Source organism: Monodelphis domestica, chromosome 8 (assembly GCF_027887165.1).
Source record: "Monodelphis domestica isolate mMonDom1 chromosome 8, mMonDom1.pri, whole genome shotgun sequence".
Taxonomy (NCBI): domain Eukaryota; kingdom Metazoa; phylum Chordata; class Mammalia; order Didelphimorphia; family Didelphidae; genus Monodelphis; species Monodelphis domestica.
This window is the reverse complement of record NC_077234.1, coordinates 19,456,829-19,479,292: the sequence shown is the minus strand read 5'-3', so window position 1 is coordinate 19,479,292 and position 22,464 is coordinate 19,456,829. Positions and strand designations below refer to the sequence as shown.

Below are 22,464 nucleotides of genomic sequence, written 5' to 3'. Positions count from 1 at the left end.
AAATATATACTGTTTATTATTTTTAGGAAAGGCCCTTCTATTCCTATACTTCCTAGAGTTTTCAAGAGGAATGAGTGTTGTATTTTGCCAAAGGCTTTTTCTGCATCAATTGAGATAATCATGGGATTTCTGTTGGTTTGGTTGTTGAAATATGGTCAATTATGTGAATGGTTTTCTTAATATTAAACCATCCTTGCATTTCTGGTATAAATCCCACCTGATCATATTGAATGAATAACCCTTGTGATCACTTGCTGGAGTCTTTCTGCTAGTATACTATTTAAAATTTTTGCATCTATGTTCAATAAGGAGATTGGTCTGTAGTTTTCTTTCTCGGTTTTTGACCTGCCTGGTTTTGGAATCAGTACCATACTTGTGTCATAAAAGGAATTTGGTAGAACTCCTTTGCAAATTACGTCAAATAGTTTGTATAGTATTGGGGTTAATTGTTCTTTAAATGTTTGACAGAATTCACTTGTGAATCCATCTAGTCCTGGCAATTTTTCTTAAGGAGTTTTTTTGTTGGTTTATTCAATTTCTTTTTCAGATTTGAGATTATTTAATTATTCTACTTCATCTTCTATTAATGTAGGGAATTTATATTTTTATAAATAATTGTCCATATCACCAAGATGACCATATTTGTTGCCATATAATTTGGCAAACCATTTAATAATTACCTTAATTTCCCCTTTATTAGAGGTGAGACTTCCCCTTTCATCTTTGATACTGTTAATTTGGTTTTCTTCATTCCTTTTTTAAAATAAATTAACTTATACTTGATCTATTTTATTTGTTTTTTCAAAGCACCACCTTCTAGTCTTATTTACTAATTCAATATTTCTATCACTTTTGATTTTACTAATTTCTCCTTTAATTTTTAGGATTTTAATTTAATTTTTATCTGGGATTTTAAATTTTTTACCTTTCTAGCTTTTTAATTTGCATACCCAATTCATTGACCTCGTCCCTCCCTGATTTGTTAATATATCCACTCAGGGATATAAATTTCCCCATGAGTATTGCTTTGGCTGCATCCCATATATTTTGAAATGATGTCTACTCATTGACATTCTCTTCAATGACATCTTTTCTAGGATTTGTTCTTTAACCAACCAATTTTGGGAAATCATATTATTTAATTTTCAACTAATTTTTTATTTCCTTCTCCATGTACCCTTACTAATTATTTTTATTGCATTATGATCTGAAATGGTTGCATTTATTGTTTCTGCTCTTTTGCACTTGTTTACCATGTTTTTAAGCCCTAGTATGTGGTCAATCGTTGTGGATGTACCATGTACTGCTGAAAAGGTCTATTCCTTTTTGTACCTATTTATTTTTCTCCATATATCTATTAACTTTAATTTTTCCCAAGATTTCACTCACATCTCATACCTTGTTCTTATTTATTTTTTGGTTTGATTTATCTAGATCTGATAGAGGAAGGTTCAGGTTTCCCACTAGTGTAGTTTTACTATCTATTTCCTCCTTGAGCTCCAGTAGTTCCTCCTTTAAAAATCTGGATGCTATACCGCTTGGTGCATACATGTTGAGTACTGATATTTCCTAATTATCTATACTGCCTTTTATCAGGATGTAATTACATTCCCTATCTCATTTAATCAGATCTAGTTTTAATTTGGCTTTATCAGATATCACGATTATGACTCTGGCCTTTTTTTCCCCCTCAGTTGAAGTTAAATAGAATTTTCTCCACCATCCTACCTTTACCCTGTGTATGTCTCCCTGCCTCATGTGTATTTCACGTAGACAATATGTGGTAGGATTTTGGTTTCTAATGCACTATGCTACTTGCTTCCTTTTTATGGGTGAGTTCAACTCATTCACATTCAGTTATGATTACTACCTGAATATTCCCCATCATTTTCATTTCCTCTCCAAGTCCTGCCATTCCTTCCTTCACTATTTCCTTCTATATCACTGTTTTGCTTTTAATCAGTCCCCCTAATCCCCACCCTTATTTTACTTCCCTACCCACTCCCTCCCTTCTTATTTCCCTCTTATTTTTCTTTAAGGTCAATTAAAATCCCTCTCTACTCTCATTACCTCCCTTTTGGTACTCTCTCCCACTAGCCTACCTTGGTTTTTCCCTCTCAGAGTTGATTCCACTGAGAGAATAAGTATTACCTATTAGCACTCTCTTCCTCCCCTTCTGATAATAGTATTCTTCTCCTCCCCCTTCCATGTGCATCTTTATGTAGCATAATTTAGCCTATTATTCTTTTTCCTTCAAGTTTTTCTTGGTGCTATCTTCTATTCCCTTCCTTTCATTTCTTACATATTTTAAACCACTTAGTATCCCAACCATTACCTATAAACAATTTTTCAGTGCCCTCAAGACTGTCTATGGGCCACTAAAATCCTCCACCACCCCCTTGCTAGCCTCTGACAGTGACACTCTCATAAAAGACAAAAAAGGCATCAACAACAGGTGGAAAGAACACTTCAGCCAGCTCTTCAACCTACCCTCCTCAGTCGACGAAAGGGCCCTTGACCAGATCCCCCAAAACATCACCATCGAGCAACTTTACGTCCCTCCTTCATTAGAAGTCCAAAAATCCATTGAACAAATGAGTGCAGGCAAGGCACCTGGTAAAGATGGGATCCCAACTGAGGTATACAAGGCCTTAAATGGAAAGGTGCTTCAGGAATTCCATATAGTGCTGACCAGCATATGGGAAGAGGAAGACATGCCCCCAGAACTCAGAGATGACTCCATCGTAGCCCTATATAAGAACAAAGGCGCATGAGCAGCCTGTAACAACTACAGAGGCATCTCACTACTCTCCACTGCTGGAAAGATCCTCGCCCGTGTTATACTCAACAGACTCTTGTCATCTGTTTCAGAGCAGAACCTGCCTAAATCACAATGTGGCTTCCGACCAGATCGCAGCACCATCGACATGGTCTTCATGGTGAGGCAAATGCAGGAAAAATGCCTTGAGCAGAATCTGAGTCTCTGCATTGTCTTCATAGACCTGATGAAGGCGTTCGACACAGTGAACAGGGACACATTGTGGGTGATCCTCAGCAAGCTCGATTGCCCAGCAAAATTCATCAAACTGATCCAGCTCTTTCATGTCGACATGACAGGGGAAGTCCTATCTGGTGGAGAGACTTCCGATCACTTCAACATCTCCAATGGTGTGAAACAAGGCTGTGTCCTCGCTCCGGTACTATTCAACCTATACTTCACCCAAGTATTACGACATGCTGTGATGGATCTAGACTTGGGCGTCTACATCAAATACCGACTGGATGGCTCACTATTTGACCTTCGTCGCCTGACTGCAAAAACAAAGACAACAGAGAGACTCATCCTGGAACCTCTCTTTGCAGATGACTGTGCTCTCATGGCCCACCCAGAAAATCATCTTCAAACCATTGTGGACAGGTTCTCTACCGCAACAAAACTGTTCAGCCTGACTATCAGCCTCAGCAAAACAGAGGTGCTGTTCCAACCTGCACCAGGGAGGCCAATGAACCAGCTGTGCATTACAATCGACGGCACACAGCTTTCTAATGTCAACACTTTCAAGTACCTGGGCAGCACCATCGCCAACGACGGGTCCCTAGACCACGAGATTAATGCCAGCATCCAAAAGGCCAGCCAGGCACTCGGGCGGCTGTGCTGCAAAGTCCTCCAACACAGAGGTGTAAGCACTGGGACGAAGCTCAAAGTGTATAATGCAGTGGTCCTCATCTCGCTCCTGTAGGGTTGTGAGACATGGACACTGTACCGGAGGCACATGAAACAACTGGAGCAATTCCACCAACGCTCTCTCCGGTCAATCATGAGGATCTGATGGCAGGACCGTATCGCCAATCAGGAAGTCCTCAACAGAGCCAACTCCACCAGCATTGAAGTCATGGTCCTCAAAACCCAGCTATGATGGTCTGGACACGTCATCTGCATGGACCCACAGCGAATACCAAGACAGGTATTCTATGGTGAACTGCCAGCTGGACTCAGGAAACAAGGCCGACCAAAGAAAAGATTCAAGGATCAGCTAAAGTCCAACTTGAAGTGGGCTGGCATTACACCAAAGCAACTAGAACTCGCTGCCTCTGACAGAAGCAGCTGGCGAACCCACATTCACCATGCCGCTACCACCTTTGAAGATGAAAGACGCCGACGTCTTGCCGCTGTGCGTGAACGCCGACACCAGGCCATAACCGCACCTCCCGTAACAACTGGTGTCCCATGCCCCATGTGCCACAAACTTTGTGCCTCAGTCTTTGGACTTCAAAGCCACATGAGGGTACATCAATAGATGATAATGCACAAAGACAATCGTCATTCTCGACTTCCGAGAGACTACTACTACCTATGAATAATTCTTCAAATTACTACGACAGTTAATATAGTTTTTGAGAATTACAAATATCATTTTTCCATATAGGAGTATAAACAATTAGAACTTACTGAAGCCTTTAAAAATTTTATTTCCCTTTTCTTTCTTGTTTACCTTTTCATGTTTCGATTGAGTTCGGTATTTACACATCAAATTTTCTGTTCAGTTCTGGTCATTTCTTTACAAATACTCGGAAATCTTCTATTTTGTTAAATATCCATATTTTTCCCTGGAAGCAACTCGTTAGATTTCATAGGTAGATGATCCTTGGTTGTAGGCCAATTTCTCTTGCCTTTCTGAATATCATATTTCAAGCCTAGTGGTCCTTTAGTGTAGAGGCTGCCAGATCCTTTGTAATCCTGATTGGTGCTTCTTGATATCTGAATTGTCTCTTTATTACATCTTGCAATATTTTCTCCTTAGCTTGGAAGGTTTTGAGTTTCGCAATTATATTCCTGTGGGTTGTCTTTTGAGGATTTAATATAGAAGGTGATCTATGGACTCTTTCAATGTCATTTTCCCCTCTTGTTCAAGAATATTAGGGCAGTTTTCTTGGATAATTTTTTGTAGTATGATGTCAAAGTTTCTGTTTATTTCCAGGCTTTTAAAAAGGTAGGCCTATAATTCTCAAATTGTCTCTCTCCGACCTGTTTTCCAAGTCAGTCATTTTCTTTCTTTATTATTTTATTTAGTCAATTTAGAACATTATTCCTTGGTTACAAGAATCATATTCTATCCCTCCCTTCCCTACTCCCACCATTCCCATAGCCCACGCGCAATTACACTGGGTACATGTGTCCTTGATCAGAACCTATTTACATGTTGTTGGTATTTTTGCATTAGGATGTTCATTTAGAGTCTATATCCCCAACCATATCCCCTCGACCCATGTAATCAAGCAGTTGTTTTTCTTCTGTGTTTCTACTCCCACAGTTTTTCCTCTGAATGTGGATAGTGTTCTTTCTCATAAATCCCTCTGAATCGTTCTGGATCATTGTATTGCCACTAATGGAGAAGTCCATTACATTCGACTCTACCACAGTGTATCAGTCTCTGTGTATAATGTTCTCCTGGTTCTGCTCCGTTCGCTCTGAATCACTTCTTGGAGATTGTTCCAGTTCCCATGAAATTCCTCCACTTTATTATTCCTTTGAGCACAATAGTATTCCATCACCAACTTATACCACAATTTATTCAGCCATTGCCCCAATTGAAGGGCAGCCTCTCATTTTCCAAATTTTTGCCACCACAAAAAGTGCAGCTATGAATATTTTTGTACATGTCTTTTTTTCCTTATAATCTCTTTGGGGTACAAACACAGTAGTGCTATGGCTGGATCAAAGAGCAGACAGTCTTTTAGCACCCTTTGGGCATAGTTCCAAATTGCCCTCCAGAATGGTTGGATCAATTCACAACTCCACCAGCAATGAATTAATGTCCCAATTTTGCCACATCCCCTCCAGCATTCATTACTTTCTGTTGCTGTCATGTTAGCCAATCTGCTAGGTGTGAGGTTGTACCTCAGAGTTGTTTTGATTTGCATCTCTCTGATTATAAGAGATTTAGAACACTTTTTCATGTGCTTATTAATAGTTTTGATTTCTGAATGAAAATTGTCTATTCATGTCCCTTGCCCATTTATCAATTGGAGAATGGCTTGACTTTTTGTACAATTGGTTTAGCTTTTTATAAATTTGAGTAATTAGACCTTTTTCAGAGGTTTTTGTTATGAAGATTATTTCCCAATTTGTTGCTTTCCTTTTAATTTTGGTTACATTGGTTTTGTTTGTACAAAAAATTTTGATGTAATCAAAATTATTTATTTTACATTTTGTAACTCTTTCTAAGTCTTGCTTGGTTTTAAAATCACTCCTTTCCCAAAGATGACAGGTATACTATTCTGTGTTCACATAATTTACTTATAGTTTCCTTCTTTATGCTTAAGTCATTCACCCATTCTGAGTTCATCTTGGTATAGGGTTTGAGGTGTTGATCCAAACCTTATCTATCCCACACTGTCTTCCAATTTCCCTAGCAGTTTTTATCAAATAGTGGATTTTTGTCCCCAAATCTGGGATCTTTGGGATTGTCATAGACTGTCTTGCTGAGGTCATTTACCCGAAGTCTATTCCACTGATCCTCCTTTCTGTCTCTTAGCCAATACCATATTGTTTTGATGACCATTGCTTTATAGTCTAATTTGAGATCTGGTACTGCAAGGCTACGTTCCTTTGCATTTTTTTTTCATTATTTCCCTGGATATCCCTGATCTTTTGTTCTTTCAAATGAACTTTGTTATGTTTTTTTCTAATTCAGTAAAAAAAGTTTTTTGATAGTTCAATGGTTATGGCACTAAATAATAAAGGTTGGGTAGGATGGTCATTTTTATTATGTTAGCTCATCCTATCCATGAGCAGGTAATGTTTTATCCAACTGTTTAGATATCAGCCATTTTCTTAATGAGATATTTCATGTTTCCTTCTAATTTGTCATTCTTTTGACTTTGCTTTATTAATTCTTGCTGTCTTTTGAGATCATTAGCTTCTACATGCCTGATTCTAGTCTTTGAAGACTGGTTTTTCAGCTCTGATCTTTTGATTCAGTTTTGTCTATCCTGCTTTTCATGGTTTCTAACAGATCAGTTTTGGTCTCCAATTTGTTTTTAATTTCATTGGATTTCTGGGCTTCTTTTTCCAAGTGGGAGATTTTGTCTTTTGAACTGTTATTTTCTTTTTGAACTATTTCCTCCAACTTTAATTGCCAAGTTTCTTCTATCTTTCTCCCTTGCTTCATAATCTCAAATCTGAGCTCCTCAAGAGCTTGTAACCAATTTTCATTTTTTTGGAAGGTTTGGATGTATTTTTTTGTTTGTTGTCCTCTGCTGTCTTCTCGGTAGTCTGGAGCTTTTCACCATAGAAATTATGTGGGTTCAAGGTTTTTTTCTTATTTTGGGGGGGGAGTAGTTATAGATTGTCGTTCTCGGGTGTTGGTGGCCATTTCTGTGTTAGTTTTTTCTTCCCAGTCAGAAGTGTGGGTGAAGAGGGTAGGAAGGTCTTTGTATTGAGCTACAGAGTGAGGCTATTTTTCAGTCTCATCTGCTTCTACTGTGTGCATCCCCTTTCTGCCCTATCTCTACACCAAAATCTCCAAGTTCCTCAGCCTCCTGGGTTCCAAAGTCTCATCCCTCTCTGGGGTAAGTCTGTAGTGTCTTCAGCTAGCCCCCAATAACCTAGCAAATGCTCCATGCTCTCTATGACTCTGGCACTGTAGGTGGAGTGGGGGAGGGGTGATTAGCTTGAGCTTCAGTAGGAGTAATTTTATCCCGTTATAGTGTGGAAATGCCCAAACTCTGCCAACCTTCAAAGCGCTGTCCTATGGAAGAGCCCCTTCACTTGTCTGATTTTGGTTTTTGTTCTTTTGAGGCACTTCATATGGGTAGGTGGTGAGGAGAAGAAGATCCTTGCTTCTACTCTGTGGCCATCATAGCCCAGAAATTCCAAAGTGATTTTCTTAAAGCATGGATAAACCCTATCAAATTTCTTCTCAATAAATGCCACTGGCTCTTTATTGCTTATAAGATCCTATGTAAATACCTCTAGTTGGCATTTAAGTCTCTTTATAATCTGGACCCTTCCAACCCTTCTATGTTTCTTACACCCTTCTCCCACTCTGAGATCCATCTATGGAAATGATGGTTCTTTTCCTATCTGGGTACCTTTGTACTGATTGTCCCTTAAGTCTGGAATGCATTTCCTCTCTGGAATTTCCTGATTTCCTTCAAAATCTAGTTGGAAGTACCACCTTCCAAATTGTCTCTCTTCACTGCTTAGTTGCTAATATTTCAGCAAGCAAACTTACATTCATTTTGTATACATCATGTAGACAGATAATAGGGTCATGCTGTTTTTCTCACAAGAAGGTGAGATCACCTTGATGGCAGAGACGGTTTCATGCTTGTCTTGAGATCCCCAGGTATTAAGTACAATGCTTAGTATGTAGTAAATGCTTGCTTACTACAGCTGGGGTTCAGTGCATAGATTTGGGTCTAGAGTAGAAAACCTGAGTTCAAATTTGATTTCAGTAACTTCCTGGACGTTTGCTGAGAAGTCACTTACCTTCTTTGTCTCAGTTTCCTCATCTGTAAAATAGGGCTAATAGTAGTACCTACCTCATAGGATCGTGAGGATTGTCTGTAAGGTACTTGGCATAGTGCCTGTCACATATTAAGTGCTAAATACATGTCATTTATTGTTATTGATTGAGATTCTTTTTGAAGGAAGCTAGTGAGAATTCTACAATGAAGAACAGAGAGTACATGATGAAGGGGAATAATATAAATAAGATTGGCAAGGTAGGTGGCAGATAAAATATGATGGGCTTTTAATTGAAGAAGAGAATTTTATTTTCACAATGAGGACAAGAAGATCAGATTAGTAGAAATAAATTATTATTGACTACGAAACCAATTTTTTCCAGAGAATTTCTTTGTTTTCAGAATTTAAGATAAGTTTTAATCAGCTTGATGAAACAAACTGTGGAGTTTCTTCAACAATTCATTAAATAATGACTGTGTGTCCTTTTAGTAAACTTACCAATGAAAATTACTTAATGTAAAAATAATGATAATTTTGGGAATAAAATTAAGCAAAGATACGGTATAAATAAATCTCCCCAGGATTAGAGGAAGATAAAGAAAATGCTTATTTAAATGGTGCAGTATAATGGGCTCAATGACAGTGCTGTTCAGGGTATCAAGTATTTTTTCTTCCTAATATGTATGTGGTTATTGTATTGTTAGGACATAAGAAGAAATCCTTCCTTTCTAGGAGGGCCAAGAAGGATACATAAGGAAATGTAAATGTAAAAACAAAAGAAAAAACCTATAATAATATTTTAATTATAGAATAAGTAGAAATACGTGAATGCCTGATATTTTTAGGAACATCAATGCTGTGTTAAAAACATTTTCAACAAAAGCAAAATTACAGATTATAAGTCTTAAAATGGTGCCCTTAACGTCTTCCTTGCTTTAATTTTTTCATATTTAAGAGGTCTAACTCTAAAACATAATACATTTTCCATTTTATTCTGCCATCTACAATTAAAGCTAGTGAATTAATGACATAAATTCTTTTTTTCCTTCTTTCTACTTTTCTCATTCAAACTAGTGTCCTTGAGTTGAGACACCATTTTTGTGAAGACAACAAGTTAACATACCAAAGTATATTTTGATCATTTTTTTGGAAACAAAGAATGAAAAAAAGGGTACAAAGGCAGAATCTAAGTAAAGGTTCTAGAGGTGAACTGTCACTGAGAGAAAATTGGCTATATCTACTAAAAAGCACTGCAGGAAAAACTAGAAGCCTGTCAAAAATTAAGCCTAGCCCAACTCTTTATACTATATTTCATAATGCATTCTAAATTAGTAAGCTTCCTTAACATTAAGGATCATATTTTGAAAAAATTAGAGAGAGAGATCACAGACCTCTCAGAGCAGTAAATGCATTCTTAGCCAAACAAGGGACAGAAGCAATTACAGAAGATAAACTAGATAATTTTAATTACATGGAAATGAAAGGCTTCTGCATCGTCAAAATTAAGGTACCTAAGATAAAAAGGGAAGGGGTTGAATGGGAAATCTTTGTTTCACACCTCTATCTGATAAGGGTTAATAATTTGAAACATTTACACTATAGTCATTCTTCACCAGATATGTGGTTAAAGTATATGAACAACCAGTTCTTGAAAGAACTGCAAAGTATTAACAATCATAGGAAAGAATGCTCACAATCACTAATAAGAGAAATGCAAATCATAACAACTGTCAGTTTTTAACTCTAGAATCAGGAAATTAGGAAAGATAGCCAAAAATAGCAATCCTCAATGTTGGAGAGTTGTAGGATGATAGGTACATTGTTGTCAATTGTTGGTCAAGTGATGAATTATTAAGAGTTTGGAAAGCAATTTGGAAGAATGCAAATAAAGTGACTAAAATACCCAGAGATTTCCAATAATGGGCTTATTCCCCCATAAGCCATTGATAAGAAGAAAATCTTCATATACATCAAAATATTTAGAGCAACACATTTTGGGATAGTAAAGTAGATATCCATCAACTGAGGAGGGGCAAAGCAAATATGGTACATAAATGTAATGGAATGAATGACTGTGATGTATACAGAGAAACATGAAGTGATCTGTAGGAACCGATATAGAGTGGAGTGAGCAGAGCTAGAAAAACAATAGATACAATGATTATAACAATATAAATGTAAAGAATCACACACAAATTATATATTAATGTAGCAAAATTATAAAGATCTAGTATAACTTGAATAAAGAAAAAATGAGAACATGCTTCTGACTCACCCCTTTGTGAAGGTGGTAAATGCAAGGTGTTATATATTATATATGTTTTCAGACTTTTTCAATGTATTGATTATCCTGATTTTTTTCCTTTTTCTTTAAGTTAAAAAATGATATTTGTTATAAAGGATTATTTTCTAAGAGGGGAATGGGGAATGATACTGGGGAAAATTATGATAATGTAAAAGTAAAAATAAATAAAAATGTATTTTTTAAAGTACAGCATGGTAAATCAAATGTTAAGATCACAGATTTTCAGTTGGAAGGGGGCATTTGGCATTCTATCTGCTGAATTCCATTGTTCCCTCTCTTCCTGATGAGGAACTGAGAAGCCAAAAAGTATAGGGATTTGTCAAGGACACAAGCATTATATGAAGCACGACTACCAATGGAGCTCAAGGCCTTGTTCTCCTCATGTAATCACACCATCTTCTTTGTTGCTCACACATCACTTTGAGGACATCCCTTACATTTCTTGTTCCAGTAGACGAAAAATTCATTGAGAAATAGGACGATCTCTTAGCACGACTGCCCAGCACAATGACAAGCTGACTGAACTGTTTTCCTAAAATGCGCTTCCAAGAATAGAGCACAATATAGTTAACATTGCCCCAGTGAAGGGTTGTGACACTTCGTCCCATATGTCTATAGAGAGAACACTGGATTTGGAATCAGAAGAAAAAGGTTCAAATCTAAACATTTTTAGGTAATAATAGGAATAGCAATTTCCCGTCACTGGGCCTTAGTTTTCTTATTAAGTCCAAGAATGTTGGACTCTATAGCCTATAAGTTCCATAGCAACTCTGGATTCTAAGAGTCTTTGAATGTTTAAGCCAGGATGTCTCTTTTAATATTTTTCTAGAGGTCATGAAGATCTCTATGTACAAATCTGGCAGAAACCATATACAAGTAGGTACCTGATATATATTTTTTCATGGAGTAATGCTAATCTTGATGAGGTTAGCAGTTATCAATAACAACTCAAAATCAGGTTGATAAATATTTAACCTTGTTTATTAAATTCCTTTTAGTAATAATCTGCTTGTGATGATTAGAAAACAATTTTAACACTAAGAGGCTTCCATTTCCCTAGTCTTTAAAGTAACCGGCCCTTTTTAAAATTCTAATTTTCAATACTATTTGCTGATGACACTGTATTTTGCTATTGTTTGTTTCTGGGGCATTAAAGTATTGCACATTAATAGTTAACAAAGCTACTGTATGATATACGAATGAAGTCTTGTATTAAAAAAAAAGTACTTAGACTGTATTTACAAAAGAATCTGTACCATTAATTATTCAACATTTGGATTTGACCAGAAACCAGACCATGACTTTATAATGATCTGTTTAGATGAACTGCTTAATGTTCTGCCGAAAGACTCAATAGAGCAAGCTGAATGAGTTTCAAACTGGTGACAGTACCATAGTTTCCCTTCTGTTTTTGATCAGTGCATGGCTTTTAATGTAAAATCTGCTTCAATTTCACTTGTGGTTTGAATATGTTTACTTAAACCAAAAATATTTTGCATTTCAATGATTATTACATATTATAGAACTGAATGGAGTTTAAACCAATGCATTATTCATAAGGCAAAGACAACAGAAAAAACAAAGCTGTGCACTTCTTTCAAAGACTTTAAATTACTAAGACATACCATATTTATGTGGGAAATATTTGACTCTTTTTCTTATAGCAAGCTTCTTTTTGCCACATAAGGTTATGTCAAAAATTAAACGCCAAAATAATTTTTGCTTATAATTAAAGTAACCACCAATTTAAGGGCTGCTGTCCTTTTTATTTCATCTCTACATAAAAAAGTAATTTAAAAAAATTAAAATTCCGCTGAAATGATAAGACAAATGAAAATTTAAGTGGCTTCCCATAATAACAGTGAGCTGACCCTTTGGGGAATGGCTGACTTTCTCAATTCAAGGCATTCAAAGCTCATTCAAAAGTATTCATTTAGAATGCAGATATCAAAGATGATGCAAATTTTCAAGAGAAAATTAGAACTTACCAGATGTTCTAATCCAGCTTTGATGTTTCCAGAATCCCTATAACAGAAGAACAAAAGTTCTAAATAGTTGCTAAACCCTTGTCTCCAGTGATTTATTTACCTTGGGTAATATTTATAAAAAAGAATAAAAAATTGTATTTTTTAAACAATCCTATTTTTACATCATTATGCTATAGAATAATTTACATTTAAAGGAACACCAACCAATAATATAGACTTAATAATTTATTCAATAAGTAGAAATCACTTAAAATACCATTAAAATGTCCTACAGTTTTGGGGGAATTAGGAAATGGAAAAAAAAGAAGTTCGTTGTGCTACTATTTTAGTAAATAACACCAAAAAAGCTATACTAACTTTTGAAGCTTCTTAGTGGAAGCAATTTTTAAAAAAAAAAACAAAAAAAACAAAAAAAACCCTTTTTTTAGGAGTAGTTAGTGGGTTCTACAATGGAAAGAGTGCAGGGCCGGGAGTTAGGAAGACTCATCCTTGTGAGCTCAAATCTGTCCTCGAACATGTAGTAACTATATGAACTTGGCAAAGTCACTTAAACCTGTTTACCTCAGTTTCCTTATCTTCAAAGTGAGAAGGAAACATAAGACCACTTCAGTATCTTTGCCAAGAAAACCCTGAAAGGGGTCATGAAGAGCTGAACACAACTGAAATGACTGAACAAAAACAAACAACTCCTGCAGATACTTATTAGAAGCAAAGGGTTTTTTTTTTTAAAATAAGGGCAAGTTCCTTCTAAAGAACAGCAGCAGTACATGAGAATATCTCAGTAAGGCACCTAGACTGCAGTATTTGTACTGATACCCATTTCTACCATATCAATACACATTAAAACACGGGGGGAAAGAGTTAAAGATGAACTTCCTGGCGAAGATTCCAAAGAAAAGTGTATCATGAATGACTGGCATTGTATATGGTTCATGGACTAAAGACACATTAATACAGCTAGGTCGTGCAATGGACAGATGAAGCATGAGGCCTGGAGTCAGGAAAACTCATCTTTGTGCATTCCAATCTGGCCTCAGACACTCGCTAGCTGTGCGGTCCTGGGAAGACACTGCTGGTCTCATGTGTTGCCTCATGTGTAAAATGAACTGGAGAAGGAAATGCCACACCACTCCCAGAGCTTTGCCAAGAAAACCCAAATGATGTCACAAAGAGTCAGACACCTGAACGACAAGGACAAAATGCATGTTTCAGAGGTGGGGAATCGTGTAGAAGAAATCTTAGTGACTTGTCCCAGAATCTAAATGCTAGGAAGCATGGACAATGAATGTAACAAGGGAGAGCCTCATGGCAAGGCATAATTAAGAGTGCTTATGAAGTGCACAGGATAGCAGAACCATCTTCTGCAGTGAGGTCCTCATTCATGTGAATAAAGCGTTCTATGAAGGAGCTACAGTATTTGAATTCGAACGGCCTATTGTCAGTCACAGGCATACTTCTGGTTCCAGAGCACGGCTACAGAGCAAATATTGCAATAAAGGGAGTTACAGAAATCGCTTGGTTTTCTAGTGCATATAAAAGTTATGTTTATACTCTACTGTTCTCTATTAAGTTTGCTTGAGCATCATGTCTAAAATGCTAACCATCATCTGTGCCTGGAGGAAGTTGTAATCTTTTTGCTTCCATATTAATGGCTGCTGGGTGACAAGGGTGACTGAAGGGTGCTGAAGGCTGGGGCAATTTCTTAAAATAAGAAAACAATGAAGTTTGATGTAGCAATTGACTCTCCCTTTCACTAAAGATTTTTCTATAACATGGGATACTGTTTGATAGTATTTCACCCACAGTAGAACTTTTTTCAAAATTGGAGTCGATCCTCTCAAACCCAACTATTGCTTTATCTAAGTTTATGAAATAAGCTTCAATACTGTTGTGTCTCATAGAATAGGGAGGCCTAAGGAGAGGGAGAGAGATGGAAGAATGGCCACTCCACGGAGCAGCCAGGACACCCAGAACATATATCTAACTGAATGGAGCACCCCAAAACAAAGACAATAGGAACATCATCAGAACAGATATGGCAGTAAGGAAGAAATGAGAACTACTGCCAGGATTACTTAAATGTGACACAGAGACATGAGGGAGCACATGCTGTTGGAAAAATTGTGTCGATAGACTTGCTTGGCCCAGGGTTGTTACAAACCTTCTTCGATGTACAAAACCCACAGTATCTATGAAGCACATCAAAGCAAAGCTCAATAAAATATGTCTATGCTATATTTTACAAAATTATAACTCTGAAAAGTGTGAAGGTGAATATATGTGACTACTGCACAGGATTCATTAGTCACACAATTGGGAATTAGCTGTTCATGGATTGGAAAATGACTGGAAAAAAGGATAAAATGGACTTTACCAGTTGCTAATGACTACTTTACTGATCTTTTAATCATAGTAAGCTACTAGATATGGTTTAAGTTACATAAATTTATATATAATGAATATAAACATATTATATATGTATATATATATATATATGTACACACATACACACACAAAATATGTATATGTATATAATGGTTGGCAAAGTTGCAATAACTTATCCATGCCAAGATGGAAATGTCAGTTAGTGGAAAGAGTGATGGATTTGGGGTTGAAAGACTTGAATTCAAATAATTCTAGTACTGCTACTTAGTATCTCTATGATAACAGTTAAGTCAATTAATTCATCCGTTTCCTCATCTTTAAAAGAAGTATGGAGTATATGATCCATAGGATCCCTTTCAGCTCTAATATACTACTAACTTCCTGAAAATAATCCTTCTCTTAGCATTACTTCAGGCAGTTAAAGAAAAAGTCAGATTTCTCCCAATAAGCATTATTATTGGCAAAAAAAATGTTACATAGGGCTGTGTATTATTTAAATAGGGAAGAAGTGATAGTGATATGTGGTGATGCCAAAGGTCCTAATGAACCTAAAAGAAACAGGAACCAAGACATTGATGTAAAGAGTTTCAGGCTAATGGTATAAAACCTGTCGTCTTTAGTGGTCTGTCTCTTGTGTCGTCCCTGTCATGACTTCATCAATATTGGCGCAACTCCTATTGCCCTGTGCTGAAAGCAGACTTAATTCAATTATAGGTCTCAAAACTGATAAAATGGTCCTGAAGTGGAAAACGGGCAGAGATTATTGGCAAATGAATAAAGATTTGTATTGAACTAACACACAGAAGTGCAGCAGGTCTTTTTTTAATCATTCCCTGCCTTAAGTCTTCTGGGAACCATGAGTTTTCCTTCCCCTCATGCAGCCCATTGATTTCTGAATTAGACTGCAATATTAAATAATTAATATACTTGCCATGATTGATGTTTTGCATTAGATGAATATTAGGTTATCAATCAAAATCCACTTGGTTTAATGTAATAATATTGAAAAAGTGTCAAGGATTGTTCATCCAATTTGTAGGTGAGGCAGCACAGATAGTAATATCTGTGTACCATGAGTGTCTGAAACAGGAAATGCAGAAGCAGAACGTGCAGGAGGCTGATGGGATGCGTCTAACTAGGACAAGGCTGAGGGGCTCCTAAATAAACCTTGTGGCACCTGTCAGTTCCAATCTGAAGCTTCTTTCCAGCAGGAAGCTGCTGGGCATCAATCATGTAATGACAGCTTGAGGAGATGCATAACCAAGACACCTTTATCTGTGTTATGACTAAATTTAATTTTTTTCTAAAGCCATCATCATTCTGATTCATTCAAAATTCTGAAACTGCAGCTTCAATATATCTGATTCTCTTTCTCATCAAGGTGATATCTTTTGTCTTTGATCAATGACTGTTAAGAATCAATGATTTCTTCAAATATCAATTTCATCAAGTTAGTAAGTGCATGCTGTGTAAAAAGCAACACACTCAACACTTATGGAAAAGGAATCTCCCTCGTATGGTGAACATAGGAGGCCAGCAGGTCAAATAACCACCCAAAGTAGGCTTTGTTCTCAGACACTTTCTGTTAGTCCTCTCAGCATTTACTAATAACTATCTATGCTTCTTTAGTTTAGGTAGTAGGATGCATGTTTACTTGAATGCTCTCTTTAAAAAAAAAGACAAAAAACCTTAAAATTAAGCTGTTCTTTTATTTGCATGTTAATTTTATCAGATCTTTAAAAATCTAATTTTTAAAAGGATTTTGGGGGGGAACAAAATACATCCTAAAGCAGTTTCAGGAGGCAGCTCAGTGGATACAGTTCTAAGCCCTGAGTTAGGAAGTCCTGAGTTCAAGTCCAGCCTCAAACATTTACTCATTATGTGACTTTGGCAAGTCACTGAACCTCTTTTTGCCTTAATCCACTGGAGGCAGAAATGGCAAACCACTCTAGAATCTTTTCCAAGGAAATCCTATGAACTGTATTGCTGGTACTGTGGTCCACAAGGGTCATAAAAAGATGGATACAATTAAACAACAAAAAAACAGTTTCAAAAGAGAGAAATAAAATAAATATAAATCATGGCCAGGAAGGGAAAAAAGCAGCCTCAAATTTCACTTGGAAAAAAGTGAATGGTTTGAAAATAGTAAAAAAAAAACAATAAAAGTTACTAAAAGAAGTAGCATAGAACTACTGATTTCACTGCCCATTTTATTTAATAAATATTAGATGTCATTACTAATAATGCCCTAAAACTAGCCATAAACTCAAGTCTTCTTCCACATGAAGGCTCTTCCCTGACATATGCTGGACATTGTACAAACTATGAACTGGAGGTAGCCCATTGTTTCAGTCTTGTATCATAATACATTCCTTTCTACAATGTTCTTCAGTATCTGAGATAGGCCCTTTCAGCTAAGCCTGGAATTCTTGAACTTTCTTGTTTGTTCAGTTCTACTTTTGCAAAGCTGAGTTTTTGGAGGGTGCCATGAAAAAAAGCACATGGGAAGTTGTGAAGATACAAAGTAAAGACTGAGTAACTGGATATGAATGAGGAATTGAGGATATCAAAGAAAGTGGTAGCCTGGGTGACTGGAGATTGGTGATGTCCAGGGAAGTTCAGGAAAGGGCAAGCTTAGGGAAGAGGGGAGGACAGCCTGAGCTGGAGATGTCTATCCAAGATGATATGTTTAAGAGTCAGTTGGTGATATAAGATAGCAGATCAGGAGAGAGATTAGGACTGGGTATATAGATTGGAGAATCATTTGTATGGAGAAAACATTAGAGAACCTTTCAATGTTCCTGGCAACCATGAAAGACCATAAATTATGAACAGGTTTCTCATCTGGAATAGTGGAGGAATTTGATAGCAGGAGCACCCTTAAGCCAATGAAATCGTAAGTCAGAACCATTAATAATTTAATCCAATTTTAATGGGTTTTTGGGTCATGTGGAATGTCAAAAGGAGGAAGTACATGAAATAAACATGCTGATCACCATATTAAATTATTATGCTCTCACTAGCCTCAATGAAAAAAGACTAAGTATCTGTACTAGATGGTCTCAGTGTGTAGTGAGATATCTTACATGAAATGTGTTAAGTGCAGAGGATAGGCAGGTTACCACTTTGTAGAGAGTTCAAACACAGGATTCACACAATGGATCTCAGTTATACTAGAAGGCTTTTAGAGCCTTTTTGAGATATGAGGATATTAATGTGGCATTAATGTCGAGGATGAACTGGTTGAGACAGACAGTGAAGTAGTAGTCTGGTTATTAAGATAATGAAATAGTCTAGGTGAGATGCAATGACAGTGTGAAATAAGGCCATAACTGTGGGAATGAAAAAGAAGGGAATAGATATAAGAGGTCAAATCAGCAACACTTAAGGAATGGTTAGATAGAGGGCCCGAGAGAGAGAAGAATCAAAGATGACTTAACAGTTTAAATACAGGTGACTCCAGTCATTGAAAATTATAGTGCTATTATCAGAAATATTAGATGTCAGAAATAACAGGTTTCATAGAAAAGATTGTAAATTCCATGTTGAGTAGGAGTAATGGAAAGATAATCCATTTGAAGACATCTCGGAGGGCTTCTATATACTTAAATAGAAAAGCAAGCCCTAAGGAATAGAGTAACAGCTTCATATGTAGAACTCTTCTTTCTAAAATGCATATGGATATGCTATTTTATTTTGTGTTAAGTTCAGAATAAAAATAAAATTAAAAGATATGTAGGTCTTGAGCACATTCACAGAAATAATCAACTTCAGGTTATAGTAATAAATAAGAATATGAAATTATATGATGTAAAAAGGAAATTGGTTTAAAAAAACCCAAACAGAAAATTCCAGAAATAGCTATATTAGAAATATCTTCAAAAGGAGAAAAAAGTATCAGCAAAGAGGAAAAGAAGGATCAATCAGAATAATAAAGAATACTAAGAGCAGGGGCATTATTTAATAGTATCAAAAACTACAGAAGGGTCAAATAAGAGGAGAACTGAGAAAAAGTCTTTATATTTAACAATGAGGACATGATTGGTAACCACTGAAAGTTTCTGTATTAGTAACTGGTCATAAGCAAAGAACAGTAATGAATTTAAACAATAATAATTAGGAAGTTAATGAAGGGGGAAATGAAAGTATAGTGTGAATATGCAGCTTGATATAATTAAAATATTTCTCCAAAAATTCAAATCAGAAAAGTGTTTTAAAAGTGCATAATAAAAACAAAACATTCATTTTCAAGTGACAATTTCTCTGGGCTCAATTTCCTCATTTGTAAAACGAAGGACTAAGAAGGTATCTCTATTAGGACTAAAATTCTATGTTTGTGAGACTATAGTATAAATGCTTACCTTGATGAAACATGATGAAATAAATTATAATTCAATACAAAAGGTAAACAATTAGGTATTTTAAATATTAAACATATGCCTTTATAATATCATAATTATTACAAATGAGTAAGGGGTGCTATTTTTATATCAAGTTACTATACATTAATTATGTTGGATGGTTCCCTTTTAATTAATGTTAAATCTTCTAGTTCAAGTTTAAAAACAATCCTCCCCCCTCAATAACTAATGTTCAATGCCAGACTTCAAAACTACTGTAGGGGGATAGCCATAATAATATGCTGAAGTTTCAGAGAAACTAAGTTCTACAGAATTCTGGTCTTTTCACTCTGAGTGCAGTCAAGCAAATTTACATCATTTACATACGTGACTAGGGCAGATAATATAAGAAAGACCATTTTTACTGTTTGGAAGACAGATTTGCAAGTAATTCTGATTTCTATGTGTCCTACTCAGGGACAAAGCTTGAAAAAAGTCAAAGCCCTTTCATTCTATCCTGTAAAACCTGATAAAAGGTAAAAGCCAATCCCTCCACTTCATCACTTATATTTACCAAAGGATGACTTTAATATTCATTGAAGGACTATACAAAGGAGGATTCTAGTGAGAAAAGATACTACAAAAAGTGTAAATTGGTAAGATAAGAAAGCAACGATCAGAAAGATTTTGCATAGCTTTATGATGAACAGAATATGACGCTATCCTTTCTTTTCTTACAGAATGCCTCAACAGATAGATGAGAAGAATGTTGGAATAGTTTCCCCAGATTTTAGCAAAGTACTTGACAAAGACACTCATTCTATACTTTTTTTGGACAATGTGAAGAGAGATGGACTAAATGATAGTGTTATTAGATTGATTCATAATTGGTTAAATGGATGGATCTAAAAAGAAGTCATTCAGTATAGATGTTAATGTTTTCCAGCGAAGTGTCCTAGGAATATGTACTTGGTCCTAGAATGTTTAACATTTTAAAACAATTACTTGCATAAAGCCATGAATTAGCATATTGCCCATTAAATCTTGTAAGAGCTAGCAAATGCACAGGATAAGAGAATCAGAATTAAAAAAAAAAGACTGACAGGCTAAAATACTAGGACAAATTGTGGAGAAATATAAATTTCAAGTCCCACACCTGAGGTCAAAGAATTAGCTTCAGAAATATAAGATGACGGAACATAAGGAGATAGTGGTTCATTTGAAAAAAAGATCTGGGTAAACCATACGGGTCATAAGGACTAAGGAGGTGACAACTTCTTGTTTGTCCTAATAGTTTGAATTGTGAGTACCACATTTTGGGAAGGTCATTGAAGGATGGAGAAATATCCAAGAAGATAAATAGGAAGATAAAAAGTCTTCCAATTATGGCATGTATATAACTGGGAATATTTAAGCTGGAGAAGAAAAGACTTAAAAGGGACATGATAGCTACCAAGTGTGTGAAGAATTATAATGTGAAAAAGGAATTAGACTTGTTAAGACAAAAGCAAGAATGGGAAGAAGTTACAGAGAAATAACTTTTAAAGTGACAATAAAACTTTTTAAAATATTACATTTAGAGGAGGGCTTATTATACATTAACTGTCTTCAAAGTATTTGAAGAACTATCATGTGGAATAGGGATTCAACCTGCTCTGTTTAGACCAAGAGAGCAGATAAAGGATTAGTGGGAGGAAATTATTATTGTTTTTGTTTAGTCCTTTTTCAGTTATGTTTGACTCTCTGTGATCCCATTTGGGGTTTTCTTGGCAAAGGTATTGGAGTGATTGGCCATTTCCTTCTTCAGTTCATTTTACTGATGATAAAACTGAGGCAAAGAGGGTTAAGTGACCTTCCCAGGGTCAAACAGATAGTAAATGACAGAACAGAACTGATCTCAGGAAGATGTCTCTCTGATTCCAGGTCCAGCACTGTATCTACTGCAGTGCCACCTAACTGCCCATATTTAGTCTTGCAGTGAGGAAAAAACCTAATAATTAGAGCTGACCAGAGATGGGACACCACTCAAACAGTGGTAGGAGGGCCCCCTTTCCTTGGAGTTCTTCAAGCAGAAGCATGGTGACCATTTGCTGACTATGTTAACAGTGGGGATTCTTTCTGTGTATAGGATGGACAAGAAATCTGCAGATTTTCCTTTTAATTATCAAATTTTGTGATCTGATGACTGTGAAAAATAGAATGGGTTGCCTTGAGAAGTAGTTTAGTCTTAATAAAGGTCTTCCTGAGTATACAGTGAAGATTTTTTTTTCCAAGTAAGGGTTAGACTAGATGGTCTCAAGGTCCCTTGAGAATGTTTAATTCTAACAATTTTTTTTAGAGGACATTTTCCTTCCCATTCTGTGAGCTAAGGCCTAATTTCAAAATTCCCCCATGTTATTCTCACACCTACCCAATATGGCAGACCAAAGATGTTGTCAAATGTTGCCATTTTGAACAATCAATAAGCAGTATTAATTAAGCAATTACTACTTATTAGGGATACGAGACAAAAAATGAAAGTCTGCCCTCAAAGAGGCTTACATTCTAATGGTGGAAATAACAAGCACATGTAAGTTTATACTAAATACAAGGTGTTCCAAAAGTGTTAATGTGATTATGATTTTTGGCTTTAAAGGGTCTAAGATCTTTGGGATACCTAATATATACAAAATGAATATAAGGTAGTCATGGGGAAGAGGTTTTATGAGTAACCCACTATAAAAAATGGGAGTGGGTAGGATCAAGGATGCAACTAGTATAGTTGGCGTTATTGATGAAACTCAGAAATAGAAATAAAGGAGGAAAACATGGGATCATGTCATGGGATCAGGTTGTAGGGGATAAGAGGGAATTCTCAGCAAGCAGCATTATTTCTTTTTGTATAGTAAGAGGTAATAGAGAAGGTAGATAGAAAGGAGGATCTTGTAGGGTTGTGGGAAGAAGAGGTTTGTAATTTTCCAATATATAGTGAGA

At 36.1% G+C, this 22,464-nt stretch overlaps 1 protein-coding gene across 7 annotated transcripts in view; it reads right to left on the bottom strand.

The window, feature by feature from the left end:
• RSRC1 (arginine and serine rich coiled-coil 1) overlaps window positions 1–22,464 on the bottom strand; it is a 422,496-nt gene that overhangs the window by 198,703 nt on the left and 201,329 nt on the right. For all 7 annotated transcript variants that reach the window (XM_056807600.1, XM_056807599.1, XM_056807601.1 and 4 more), the window contains one exon: window positions 12,767–12,803. In XM_056807600.1, coding sequence (XP_056663578.1) covers window positions 12,767–12,803 — 37 coding nt within the window. The remainder of the gene's footprint in view (window positions 1–12,766; window positions 12,804–22,464) is intronic.